This window comes from Thunnus thynnus, chromosome 12 (assembly GCF_963924715.1).
Source record: "Thunnus thynnus chromosome 12, fThuThy2.1, whole genome shotgun sequence".
Classification (NCBI taxonomy): Eukaryota; Metazoa; Chordata; class Actinopteri; order Scombriformes; family Scombridae; genus Thunnus; species Thunnus thynnus.
The window spans coordinates 23,217,501-23,229,502 of record NC_089528.1 but is presented as its reverse complement, the minus strand read 5'-3'; the positions used below and the strand labels follow the sequence as shown (position 1 = coordinate 23,229,502).

Below are 12,002 nucleotides of genomic sequence, written 5' to 3'. Positions count from 1 at the left end.
CACTGCTGCCATTCAATTTTATTTCTGTTGATATCACTTGAGACCACTCCTGTAGCAGTACAACTAAGCAGCATGATGTATTGTTATGTATAGCAATAAGCATTTCATTTAACTTCGAAAAGTTGCTGCTTCACGAAAGCAACAGCAGCTTACACTGATGAAATAGTAGGTACTGTAGGTGCAGTAATCCTCTGTTCAACAGCCATAGCAGACGCACTGAAAAAAACGGATTACCGGTGTGAAATACACTCAAGTGCTGGAACACTTTAGGATATTAACAACTCATTTCCCACTGTTTAAGCCTCACGAGGCAGCTTCGTAGCAGTGGGACCCTGGGCACCGAACTGAACTGCGTGCTGGCTGGAGATGGGTGACAGCGCAGATGACAGTAGCAGCCATACGTGAGGGTCAGTGAGCATCTGTTGTCATGATGTTGACCAGACAGGCAAACGGCCTGGCGACAGCTGTGTCCTCCTCTACTGCAGCACCTGCCTGTCTGCCAGAACGCAATCACACACATGCACACTCATACATACGCAACACATGGACCCGACACCCAAAGGCAAAGACACACTGACAACCAACATACTAGGGCTGCAACTAAGGATTATTTTCACTACTAATAAATCTGTAGATGTCATTTAGTCTATAAAATGTCATAAAACAGTAACAATGTAAATTCCCAATTTCCCAGTCTTCAAACTGCTTTTTTTGTCCTGACAACAGTCTAAAACCTAAATATATTACTGTATATTAATATATAATTTACAATAACATAAAACAGAGGAAAACAGCAAACCCTCTCATTTGACAAACTGTAACCAGCAAACGTCTGGCATTTTTACTTAATAACTGACTTAAATGATTAATCGCTTCTCAAAATTTTCAATTAATTTTCTTTCTATTGAGTTATAGATTAATCGACCAATCATTAAAGCACTACAACACATAAATAAATAACGCATACTTATACAATTGCAGACACACACGCACACGCCACCCATTTGCCATTCACCACACAGAGCAATAATAAGAGCTGCCATTCTGCTCTGTTGTTAGATTAGTTATACCTGACTGTTTATAAATCCTTCTTTCATTTGCCCGTTACATCCACTGAGCCTCTCTTGTTAAGATGCAAGAGGTCCTCATTACGTTGTCCGCTCTCCTAATTGGGCTGCTGTGAGTACAGAATTGATCTGCCCCTGATATGAGAAAAGGTAGACAGAGGAAAATGACGAGCGTGACTGGTTAGCCTTCGATTTTTGGTGGCTATTCTCATTAGTGCTGACAAGGCCACGCCTCGGCAGCCTTGAGTTGGTAACATGGCCTAGAATACTATGTTGGAGCTCAGCGAACACTTTGCATGGTCCAGGTGATTCTTACCAGGCCAAGAAAAGAGCCAGCACTTGGACAGGGAGTAATTATCCCCCTTTCAGAACCACTGGCTGCACTACAAGAGAGCCCATCACATAGGGGGCATGGGAAAGGGGCTGCAGCGGGCCAATCCGTATGGCGCTCTGGAAATACATGCAGTGCACTTCCACATAAATCTGAGTGAATACTGGCATGAAAGGCAGAAGTGATTATCTGGGATAATCAAGCATTCACTTCCCTCATGTTGAAGAAAAAGGCAGTGTATGGAAATGAGGGGTGGTGGTTGAGAGAGCCGGTGTGTGACTGTAACAGGCTCATAATCCACAGAATCACTCCGTGGTCACTCCTCCAAAAACGAGTCACGGACATGGTGAATACACATTTAAGGAGGATTTACAACTGCAGACACATTGCTAGAAGGGTTAAGCACGTGTTTTATGACTGGTACGATAAGAGGAGATATCAGCTTTTTTATGTGTGACACTTATAACCGTGAAAACGCCTCTTTTCTTCCTCTGACGAGTTGGCTTATGTTGCAGTCATCGAGGTGTGAAATCTCTGTAGAATTTAAAGTGGGATTCATTACAAGATTTGATAAATGCTTAAATCTAGAAAATTACTGTATTTTAAATATTTATGACAAAGGCACTTTACACTTAACTGGTTTGTCTTGAGTAAAAATGTATCTAGTAACACATCAAAAGCATCAAGCGCCAAAAATATTGCTGTCTAGCGAGTATGTGTAAGTGCAAGGATGCGCAGGTGATTGTGTTGCTGAATTTATGCACGAGTGTGGTTTTGAGTGCCTCCAGTGTCAGTAAATTTTCTTAAAGTACACCGCTGAAACCCACTGATACACTTGGGCAGAGAGACTTTATCTCCCTCTTCACTCTGCTGTGTCTGGGCCCGGCCATTCTCACATGATTGACAGACCTCGATCTGGACAGCCAGGATTAAACCTATCAATCACATAAAGCTTGGAGACAAAAAAAAAGAAAGAAAAAAATCAGGGCAGTAAATTCAATTGAGAGCACAGGGAGAAAATTGAGGTGAAGAAATATAGAAGGCCATTACCGGGCTATAGGGCTGTAGGAAAGTGAGGCCTTGCAGGATTTAGTTTCAGACGACTCCATAAATTCATATCAAATGACTACAGGAGTGAAATATCAGTGAGGTTACTGTAAACCCTGGTGCCTCTTGCCTTTGTGATCTTTTAGGTGGAATTGTGCTCAGTCAAGGACAGCCTTTACAGAGGAAGTATTAAAGTCCTCTGACTAACAAATCAACATAAAAAGCTAGTATTTTTAGTATCGCCTTAGAGGACATTTTCATCTATGAGCAGCAGCATTTCCTGTTTATCTCCTGTTGACTTTGCTGTATGCATGGAGGTCATCTGGATGGAAAACATTCCTGTTGTCTGTGCTGTGTTCATTCAGATAGGCATTGTTTGTGCTTCTCTCCGCTTTGGGACCAATACTTACGTTTTATGGTTAGTTCCCCGTAATTGGACACTCCAACCCCTTTGTCTGAGTGGACGATACAACGGTAGCGGCCCGAGTCGCCCTTGGTTGTGTTCTCCACATCAAAAGTGCCAATGAAGCGCCGGTTGTTCCAAGGTTTAGTGGCTTTCATTGGGGCCTCCCGTCCACCGATTCCCTGTTTGGAACCGAGACAAACACACAAGTGAGCCTCCAAAATGGAAGGGTTTAATAAGCAAAGTGGCCTGACCTTGTGTGTTTCAGAAACTGTGGTTGCGTGTACTTGTTGTCTGTTCTTGTGCATGTTTGTTTGTGTCCTATCATTCCCATTGGTGGCTGATAGTAGGAATACATTTATCACACAGGAACGCGCACACACACACACATGTACACACACAAAAACACAGTGGGCTCTCCCCAGCTGTCACCCCTCACAGCAGGCAGATGGGGGACATTTGTTCATTAGAAATATTTCTTCATTACTGTCATCGGGGGACTTCACTTAATGTTTGTTTTCCAGCTCCTGTGCTAATGAGGACATGTTTGTTAAAATGATGGAGTACCTGGCAGAGGACCTTTACCCAGCGTCATGCTCCCACTGATCACATATGTGACAGTGTGCTTAGCAGCAGAGCCGGCAGGGTTATGTCTGCCAGATGCACTACCTTTGCTGCTCAGAACAAGGTCAATTCAAGACTGCTGTGCAGCCCAGTTGTGCCGGATATAGTACACAGTATCCACAGAGCCGACATCTATATAGGTTAAGACCATACTGCGGTGATCTGAAACAACTATAATCCCCTGCCTCCCAGACAAAGAGGCCTCTGGAAATCTGGTGAGCAGGTGAAATCTCAAACACAAAGGCACAATAAAGCATGTGTGAGTGTTGTCGAATGTTGTTGAATTTGTCAAATGATTTATACAGTGAATTACAGAAACTACTTGTATTTCCTGAAAAAATACTTTTAAAAGTGGTTGTGAGGCTAGCAGACAGGCATTAGCTTTTGGCTCCTTAAGAACTTTAAGCAAGCAATCATGCAAGACAAGTTCCCACAATATAAAGAGATTTAAAACAAATGAATATGATTTAACACCCCATTGCACATGTTCTCTTCTACCTTGTCTGTTGTTTTCTAATATCAGGCAATGTGCATTATACACTACTAGAAAGGCAGTTTTAACATCGGGCTGTAGTTTGCTGGTCGACTGGTCGATTAGTTGGTCGATATGCTCTCGTCCGACTAAATTCTCATTGGTCGAATAATCTCTGTGTTATTTTCATAAGGAGAAAAGTACTACATCAATAGCTTTCCAGGAGTAATCCATTATTTCCTGCAGCGAGAGGTACAGACTAACAAATTACCTGTGAAAATGGGGGTGTATTCAAAAAACCAACAACAGTGTGTCAGTTAATAAATGCTAAAAGGTCATGTCTGTTGTTTCCCCAAATGCTGGAAAAGTGAAGGGGGTTAGCTCCAAAGCTAGCAACAATGGGTTAGCCTAACCTGAAGACACAAACAGAACAGAGAAATGTGTGGCTGCCGAGTTTACTGTGCACTCTGTCCCAGTACATTACATTATGTACGATTTTAGTCAAACAAGATTTTCTTTGGTTGACTACAGCCCTATTTTAACATTTGTTTGCAGTATGTTTAACCCATGGTAAAGTTGGTTTCAGTTTTGAGTTAACTGGTAAAATAGCTTGAAACATAAGTACCATTTCAACAACTACCAACAATTTATTATACCTTGCAAACTGATTTTGATTTTGTGGTTGAACTGTTTACTTGAACTACAGCATGTTTGAGGTCTCCTGATGCGCACTTTGAACAGACATCTACAAGCCAATTGGAAAGAAGTACTGTCCATGGCTGTGGTATAGAGCAGCTGTTTACATTTTGTCTTATGTAATTAGTCTTAAGGTTAGGATCCACCTGGCCTGATTTTACTTTCCATACCGTTCCAGTTATGATAAATATTGTTATCCCCTAAAACCAGAGATTGATCTTATGTATGTAGCATTGGAGAAACTGCTACATTAAATGCTGCGTTTCTGTTTTCCCATTTAAAGATGACATAGACCTGCAGCCTTCTTATACCTGGTGGCATAACAGCAGCATTGCTGACTCCAGATCAGAAGATCTAGCCTCTGATTTAGAATGTAAGGAAAAAGGTAAAAACGATTCTCACCTGAAGCCAGAGGCGGAAATTATCCCTCTTGCGTCCATTGACGGTGCAGTGAAAAGATGCAGTCTGTCCAGCATTGACCTCTACCCCCTTTATAGTCAGGAAGTGTGGTGTGTTCACTAAGATAAAAAGGTAAATATTTATCAGGCAGGGGAATAGAAGTTACATAAGATTACATTCTGAGATTCAGAATTCAGCTTGCCTAAAATGGGTTTGTACTTTATGAGAATGAATTGCCAGAACTGGCTGCTAGAGTAGCCACTCAACGCCTGCATCACTACTGTGCCAATTCATCCACAAATTGTGCTACCCACCTCATAACTCCTGTGCCAAGATTTGTATGTAAAATTGGAGACCTGATTGAAGAAGTAGCCTTGAATGGACACTGTTCTTTATTTCTATGTTGTCTAATGTGCTTGTCCTCTATGCTTGAGGCCAACATCATTTTGTGAGGAACATTCCACCTAAATCCTTAAAATGAGACACCAGATGCCATTCTTGCATCTACCAGAAATGCCTGTTTCTGCTGTCTCTTTACTGCATCCTTTCATTTATCGAGGGGATTTTTCCAAAAGCATTATTCTCTTTTCCAAGCGTGCTCATTATCAGTATGCTCACTGCCTGGGATAGTCCACAGAAAGTAACTTATGTAGAACATTTTTGATTAGTACCGCTATTCTGCATATAAAAATAGGGCAATTCAGTGGAGCGACCTTGATTCGAAACATAACCAAATCTCTAAAGACTTGGCAAAAGCTAATTCTATCACTTTCATCATCAAGACTTTCACTTCTATTTAATATTATATAACCTCGTCTTTGAACTACACCTCTTTTATAACTTTGTCCTGTCAATCCATCCAGTACCAAAAACGACAAATCTATTTTTCTTATCGCTAATGTCTTCTTTAATGATAGAAGGAGAAGCAGACCACCCAGTGGCATAATCACACCTTTGTGCTAGATATACCACACGGTTGTATAAATAGAAAATGAATTGGCTGTGCTTCACTGAGGAGTCGCTCTGATCACTTTGCTTATCACTCAAAGAAACCCAATTGCCACTGAGTGGGTTATTGATCCGCTCACACTTTTACGCATTTAAACATTCATCACGTCGCAAGGCCTCATTGATTTACTCAAATGCATTTATATGCAACACCTATTGCTATATAAATCCATCTTATTGACATAACATTTGTAGGAATTCGGCCGCTTTCAAATGGTTACCAGGTCATTAGCGCCTAACAATCAGAGCTTGATACTTCAGTTATGAGGGGTAGAGTAAGGTATAAATCAATTGATGAAAACCTGTGGGGTATTGATTTAGACTTAGACTGCAGAGTGTGAAAACCTCTTAGTATAAACTTAAGGAGTGCCATATGGACTAACATGACTCTCAGTACTCAAAAGCATAGACATGTAGAATCATGAAGAGCCCTCATCTTTGTACTCACAGCAGCAGCAGCCTTTCCCAAAAGCTGAAGCAGAAAAATTCTAAATATGCCAGTGATTACATGTTCATTAGCTCTGCACTGCACTCTGAAGTGCTTGTACTTATATTCAGTAAGGGTAGCAGAACTCTGCACATCTGAAAGATGAGATGCTTTACTGAATATCCTTAAGGGAGGAGAAAAATAGTGGAATCCAAACACAAGCAGCACCATGCTGTATGGTGGTATTTGTTTTTCATCTCCCTTTTTTTTTGCAGTATTTCTCCCATCTCTCAAAGGATAGATTTAACACAGCCACTCCAACATTATATCCTAAGCACACTTCAGTGTGTCAACTGTATACTCATATATCTTAAGGGAGCTAGGAGGAAGGAGGTTTACACTTTGGACTGACTGTAGCATAGTCTTTGAATGCCCTTTGTTTCACTAGGAGGCCTTGAACACAACAACAACAAAGGTATTTGGAAGGGTGTCATTGAAAGGACAATGACTGTTGATGATATTCTTTTATGGTGAAGAGAAAAAGGACTTACTGCACTGGTGGCCCTGGACCATGACATCTTTGATGGCCAGCAAACCACGCTGCCCTGAGGTTACGGCTTCAAACACAATCTGAGGAGGAGAGAGAAGACTCATAACACCAATGATAAATGGGCACATGTCTTCAAATAGCACCTGAATGGGACTGCCTGTGTGCACAGTGAAGTCTAGCTCTTGCTAATGCGATCTGCTCTTAGCCGGGCTGCAGCTGGTCACGCAGCTGCAGGCCACTGACATTATTTCCACAATATGTCACAGTTGATAGGTGTTATGACATGCAAGTGTTAAATTAAGTTTGAACCTTCAGATGATTAGCACAGTCTGTGACAAGCATACTGTGTACGGGGGGTGAGACACCTAACATCTGATAAATGTTTAAAGGGTCAATTCACCCAAATTCCCCAAAAGCATATTTCTCACTTATCTCTAGTTATCTAGTCATCTTATTCTATTGGTCCAGGTTTTGAAAGTTGCCTCACTGATATTTTTGCCTTCACCTCAATACAATGTTTACCCTTAAGAAATGTCTCATTTGGTGACGACTTTAGTAATGTATAAGTTGGTTGCTAGAAAACAACTGTTATTTATATATGAAACATGGAGAAATGTGTGCTGTTTCATAGTTAGTAGTATTCATGTAGAATAAGGGTGAAATGTCTACGCTAACCTGGTAAGCATTATTCGGCCATTTACTCTAACATTACTGACATAATGTTTTGCAATGTGAGGTACATTTTGCATTTTTGTGAAATTTAATATAAGAGCTATTCAGGATATTCCATCACATCTTTTATTCACTTTTCTACTCATTAGCAAGTTAATCTTACCTTTTTTTATTTAGTTCAGTAAGCGACATAACAGTTACACCTGGCAGTTAGCAGATGTAAATATTTAGTAACAGTGATGCATAAATCTCAAATCCTGAAAAAAATCCATCAAAACTATTTGCATTGCTATAGAAAATAAAAGGTAAGAGTGAAAATACAATTTTTTCCCCCTGTACTTCTGGTGAACCAACCTTTTAATAAGGCTTTTAAGGACACTTCTTTTATGAGAATGTACTGCTGCTGCATTTCACAGTTGCTCTGTGTCTAGTGTTACTTGGTTGGCATGCTTGTAACTATATCTGACAACAAAAAATTCCAAAAATCAAGCACAAATGTGCTGTGTAGGACTAACATGACCCTATTTTAAGGGTCAAATTCTCCTGCAAAACAAATGGCCCTAAGCCCTGACAGAGGGCGTGTCCCAGCAGAATGTCAGAGTTATGTACTCACTGGTCTGCAGTGTGATAAAAAGGGAAACAGAATGCCAGTCCCTTCCCAAAACCCAGGGTGTGGTGCAGAGACCTATTACACCACACACTTCCACTACACATGTTTTGCATGCCATTACTCCCTAAATATAAACGTATATCTTCCAGTGAAAGGTGTACATTAATGGATATGTTCCACATATGGTGTCAACCAGAAACTTGTGTCCTGCAAGCTGTAGCTAGGCTACACACACATACATCTCTGAGATTCCTTTTGTAGCCTAGGAATGTGAAGGCGGAGATAGTTACCATTGTCATCTGGGAGGCAGGATGCCTTCAGATAAGGCTGTCTAATTATAAATTTCTTTTTTTGTCTCATGAAATATGAAAGTGAATGTCTTGGGTGCCAATTATGGCCTCATTACAGGCTAATTTAAAGGAAATTAAAAGGCCAACCACTCCATATATCGCCACCAGACAAATGAACTGGCCCCCACTCTCTAATTGAAATCCTTTGTTTGTGCAACAGACATCAGTCAGCCTGCCTAATAGCTCTGATATAATTGATTCCAACATCAATGATAGTGCAGTGCATAATTGGGCCTGACCCACAGAGTGAAAATATTCACATGGGACTAAAGCAGTTGATGTCACGAGAAAGTTCACCATTTTCATTTGTCAGAGAGACAGACAGTGAACCCAACATTCAACGTCTACATCACCACACTGGCTATCCCTATGGGACATGGCTAAGTACTACATTACAACAGGATTGATTAGCTCTGCCATAGGCTCTACTGTATTGAAATCAAGATAGATGAGGACATTTGGGTTTTTCTCTCTCATTGGTGCACTACTGCATATCAGGATACGTAATGGGTTTTCATCTTATGCACAGGGTATATACAGTATTTTGAACAGTATTTGCAGGGCATATATAGATTATGCTTTTCATTTACTGACAATTATAGTGTTTTGTACAAGCTTCAGCAGTTTTGTAAATGTGTGACAATCTCAATTAAAAGTTTTAGGGATGACCTGCCACAAGAGTAATTATCAAAGGCTGAAAGGCTCATGATGACTAAAAGCCTTACCGGTAATTAAAAAATAATTTCCAAGTATCAGGTGGCTTCCCTTTGACAATTGCGTAGGTTACTATGCAATTAAAGATACCTATAATTAGCGCTATGTTGTTAATTAGTGACAATTTCAAGCATTGGTCTCTTTTCTTCACTGAGACTGGTGCTGAGATCATTAGCATCCTTGCATTTATCCATATTGTCAGTTTGGGCCTGGAACAGTTACAAACAGAGACAGACCTTCCACTGGGGTTTGAAAGGCAACAGATGCTGGGAATTTCCCTGAACACATTGGAAAGCACATGCGTCATATTTTGGGTCTTATGCTCAGACTACTGTACATGCAGAAATTTCTTGAAACAAACAGCAAACAACATACCAGGATGTTAAACCGCCACTGAATTTCACATAGAATTCAAAAGCAACATGCAGCTTAGGGCGTACACTGCCTATTGCATTGAAGCAGTAATGCAAGTCGAAGCGGTTCAAATTCATGGGGCAAAGCTGAGTGTCAAGTTTTCTTTTTTAATTTCAAAAGAGAGTCAAAGACAGTTGATGCTTACGCCTGTTACAGTCAGACTCCTTCAATCTTGAGTGGCCATCCTGAAAACACCTGCCCAGACTGACTTGGCATTGTTATGTCACACAAAGGTCATCATCCTTTCGTCAGTGAGCAGCAACTATAAGTGTAGCTGCAGCACATTCTGTCTTTTTCAACTGTTGCCTTCCACCTCTTCATGTGCCTCTCATTAAAGCTCCTATCTTGCATTCAGCAGTGAGAAACTCAGCGGTGTCCCTTGTTAACTAAGTTATCAGGGTGGATATGATGAGCAGGCAGGATGACTCCCCTCTGCTCCACTGTGGACCAGCCCTGCTAGGCCATAATGAAATAATTCACCAAGGGACCGTCTCCCATTGGGAGGTTAAGGGGTCTCTCTGCATCAATTAACATTTGGTGGACTCGTGGAACAAGCCCAGCGAAGACTAATAGCCAGGCAAGTGTGAAATCACCTTGCCCCGGCCAGCAGTCATGTGCACTGGTAAGTGAAAATGAGTTTTCAGAAATGGAAAAAGAGAACTGGCTCAGATGGAAGGAGAGAGAACAGATTACCATGGATACTGAGGTAGCACGAGAAATCAATAATCTTAGGTGTTTTGAATGGGCTATTGTGCGATTGTTTGGGCCTTCTCAAATAATAAATTTGTCTTGCTCCACCCAGTGAACAGGCTTTAATGACTTTGGCTGAACAATAAAGGCTGCTTACAATGAGCAACCTAGTTTTCTGTTGAAACATTATGCAAAAGAGAGCTAGGATCAGACTACATTTCCTCACCTGGTAGAAGTTGGGCCAGTAGGTGCTGATGGCCAGCTCTACCTGTCCCCAGGAACGAGAGGCTGGACCAGACACGTTCCAAACAGGCATCCCCATGGGGCTGTTGTTTTCTTTGATATAGACATTTAGGTGGCCTGGGTGGCTGTTGTCTCTGCCTCCGATATAGTAGTGGAATATAACACAGTGGGTGTCATTCTCCTTCAGCTGGGGTGTCAGCAGTAAGGCCTTCTGCCCTGCAAAGCGTCCCGATGTGTTCACCATCAGGAAGGCTGAACCTGCAACATGGAGGACATTTTTATGTCGTTAGTTGATATGATTATTTATCAGGCTCTGGGTAAAACAAATTATTGCTGCACTTTGTTTTAACCTGCTAGGAGTAATAGAGGCACTGCAGGTTTTATTCCTATCATCAGTTTAAGCAGTACGTATTTGTAGTAAAACATCCTGCCATAATCATTCAGTGTATTGTCCTACACTATAGGTGTGTTGAAATAAACTAGAAAACTTATTTGAGTTTTTTTGTTGTTTTTTTTAAAAAAAAATTTCTCATCATTGCCATATGATGTATGCGAAAACACCAGCAGGTATTGTTTTCCATGTAATCCCAGACACTGCATCATTACAATTTGCTATCTGTCGATGTAAGGATACACGACTGCCCTGTTTCACCAGCTTATTCTTCAATAATACTCCAAATAACAAAATTTCTCCAAACTAACCCAACCAAACGTGGTATCGTGGGAATAAGAAAATCACATGATGTATCTTTAAAGTAAGATGCCAAAAGCTAATGTGGTATTCAGTGAGTACTAAAATACCTTGAGAACTTGAATAAGACCTGCAATATTATGTATTTATTTTTATGTATGGATTTCACCCTGTTTTGTCTCTGGAAACTTAACTAACTTGGATCTGTTGGTTTTTAGAGGCAGGTGGTTGACAGAACAGAAAGATCTCATAGACAATTATGAGAGATTCTTTACTTATTTATTTATAATTACAGATTATTACTGGCAAGGTCCTGAGGTTTATATATATAGGTTTAATAGACCCTTTTCACTGTAGACATTTTTACTTGTCAAAACAGGAAAAGTGCAGGTGGAATTAATAATATTAACCATGGCTGCAATCCATTTAGACGAGCCAGTTCCAGTTGCTGGTATTGTGCATAATCAGTGATTGACATGGCTTACTGGTACATCTAATGGAATGGAGCCATCGTTAGCATTATTACTTACATCTGTGCTGCTTTGGAAAGTCAAAATGTCTGTTGTGAAAAGGGTCTGCAGAAAGCAGGTAAAT

The 12,002-nt window shown here is 40.7% G+C and overlaps 1 protein-coding gene across 12 annotated transcripts in view; it reads right to left on the bottom strand.

Moving 5' to 3' along the window:
- Positions 1 to 12,002, bottom strand: part of LOC137194475 (receptor-type tyrosine-protein phosphatase mu-like) — a 168,629-nt gene that overhangs the window by 101,723 nt on the left and 54,904 nt on the right. For all 12 annotated transcript variants that reach the window (XR_010930971.1, XR_010930972.1, XR_010930970.1 and 9 more), the window contains exons 3-6: positions 10,701 to 10,975; positions 7,026 to 7,104; positions 5,043 to 5,158; positions 2,856 to 3,030 (exon numbers count right to left, since the gene is read on the bottom strand). Coding sequence is in view for 9 of the 12 variants with exons in the window: in XM_067606392.1 (XP_067462493.1) it covers positions 2,856 to 3,030; positions 5,043 to 5,158; positions 7,026 to 7,104; positions 10,701 to 10,975 (645 nt within the window). In the remaining 3 variants the exon portion in view is untranslated. The remainder of the gene's footprint in view (positions 1 to 2,855; positions 3,031 to 5,042; positions 5,159 to 7,025; positions 7,105 to 10,700; positions 10,976 to 12,002) is intronic.